Here is a 2,351-nt window from a genome sequence, read left to right as displayed (position 1 = left end):
AGGTTAGAACATAGGTGGGTGGAGTAAACAGAACAGAATGCTGGGAGGAAGAGGAAGTGAGGCAGATGCCATGCCTCTCCTCTCCAGGGCAGATGCGATGAAGCTCTGACCCAGGATGGATGTAGGTTACAATCTTCCCGGTAAGCACACCTCGTGGTGCTAGACAGATTACTAAATATGAGTTAAGCAAGATATGAGAGTTAGCCAAGAAGAGGCTAGATATAATGGGCCAAGCAATGTTTAAATGAATACAATTTGTGAGTTGTTATTTCGGGGGCTAAGCTAGCCATGTGGGAGCTGGGCGGGACGAAAAGCAGGCCCTCCACTTTTTCTATAATTTCTTAATTACTGCTTATTGTAGCATTTCATTGTTGTCTTTAGAGCATCAAGTGTCTTTGTGGTGGCATTTTTCTCATTAGAATTATGGTCTCTCTTCTAATGAATTGGTATTTATCCAGCTTCAGGAACTTTCCCTGTGAGCACAGCTAATCACCAGAGCTGTCTCCACCTTCTTGGTTCTATCTCCCAAAGAAACCAATGAAGTGAACCTTGCCCCTCTCCTTTGTCAATCCTTCCTTAAACATAGCAGATGTCCAACCTTTCTTCAAAAGTGTGTATCTAAAAGTGCATCCTTTCTCTTGCTTGAATTCCTGTATTCTACATATTCATGAAGTTCCTCTGCCACCTTAAGCTTAGCTCTACCTGTCCTGCACTGGAGTAAGTAACAAACATGAAAGATGCCTGCAGCACTTTGGAAAAAAACAAGAGCTTTCGCAGTGCATATGGAGAAAAACTGAGGCTGTAGGATTGTCCCAGCAGCATTCAGCACGGGATGGAGGTGGGGGAGGGGGCAGAGGCAGGTGGTTCCTGAAGCAAGCCACCACTCAATCACTGCTGTCCAGTACTGGTCTTGGAGAGAGTTTTCATTACAGATAATACCGGAATGAAATGCACTAAATCTAGAAAATTTATTATATTCAAGGCAAGAAAGATTTCACAATGGCTTTCTGTTCACTGTGTGCAGTAAGTGGTCCAACGTCAAGATAAATAGTATTAAATAGTCTCTAAATGCTTCAATAGTCTCTAAAATAATACATTCCTATTATGTAAACAAATGTATGTAGTTTTATTATTGTTATTGTATATAGTAAGCATACATAAATTATACGAATAATATACCATATGACATATTTTATAAATGCTTTTTCTAATATGTATTGATATTAAAATATTTTATTGTGACATAATATTTATGCATATATACAAAATACACATCAACTATTATATATTCCTAGATAAACATAATAAATTAGTAAAGGAAAGAAAAGGCTATTAAAATCTCAATTTAACTGTCTTGCATTGTAATTCTCCATAAAAGATATCAAAATTACTTTCATGTTGGTAATAATATGGCATGCCATCATTTTAAAAGATTGCTCATGCACTCAGTTAAAACAATTACGCACTAGTCAGAGTAGCATGGAACAGACTTCTGTAGCTGAAGTAAATCAGTCTCATCTTTTCAGACTTGTACATGCCTCTGTTTCCTATGTGTGTGAATGCTACCAGTGTAATATGTCCTTTAGTGTTAACATGACGAGCTATTGGCTGACTATGTACAAAAAGAAAATGGCCTTTCTTAAAGTAACCATGGGAGAACACATTGAATCTTTAATCAACTCAACGATGCCTTCTTACACTTTGGTAATTAGATGGAAGAATTCAAATATGGTGAGAATTGTAAGACCTATCTCCACTCAGACTTCAGGGGATTATTTTTTTTTTAAATCTTTGACAGAATTCTTTTCAGAAGTAGCTGCAAAAGTATATACATACAAATTTGAAACAACTACCTTTTCAAGTTGTACACACATTTTTGTGCAATGGGAGAAAAATCATTTGTTATAAAATGACATAGACCACTAAGGGGGCCTATGTATTTGTAGAATTTACATAAATGCAGGGGTGGCAGTGGTCCTGGTTAGCATTTAATGACACTACAGGAGTGTTATGCACTTAAAAGATATGCACAGGAGAAGCTTTACATGCCTAATGGCAGCAGGCATAACAGAGAAGCCAAGTGATGCTGTCCTCGGAATCGACAGTGAGACACAACTAGATTAAACTACAAACCTTACAGCTACAGGGTCCAACACAAGGGTCCACGTTTGTGCTTCCTAAGCCACTGCAGTTGCAAGGTTGGCAGTCTGGATAGCCAGTGTATCCCCTCACACATCGATCACAGCTCCGGCCTCCAAAACCAGGCTTGCAGTGACAAGATCCAGGTCCTAAACCTGCACAAGAAGCATTGCATATCAGCACTTGTGAAGGAAACACACAATTTAATTTTT

General features: G+C 38.5%; 1 protein-coding gene across 1 annotated transcript in view; it reads right to left on the bottom strand.

The window, feature by feature from the left end:
• The window catches only part of Lama2 (laminin subunit alpha 2), a 337,962-nt gene that overhangs the window by 328,488 nt on the left and 7,123 nt on the right, over window positions 1–2,351 (bottom strand). Inside the window, 1 exon segment of the mRNA XM_026786227.1 lies at window positions 2,134–2,294. Within this exon segment, the coding sequence (XP_026642028.1) occupies window positions 2,134–2,294 (161 nt within the window).

The sequence above is a fragment of the Microtus ochrogaster genome, linkage group LG4 (genome assembly GCF_000317375.1).
Source record: "Microtus ochrogaster isolate Prairie Vole_2 linkage group LG4, MicOch1.0, whole genome shotgun sequence".
NCBI lineage: Eukaryota > Metazoa > Chordata > Mammalia > Rodentia > Cricetidae > Microtus > Microtus ochrogaster.
Note: the sequence above shows the minus strand (reverse complement) of the source record. Positions and strands in the feature narration are given on the sequence as shown.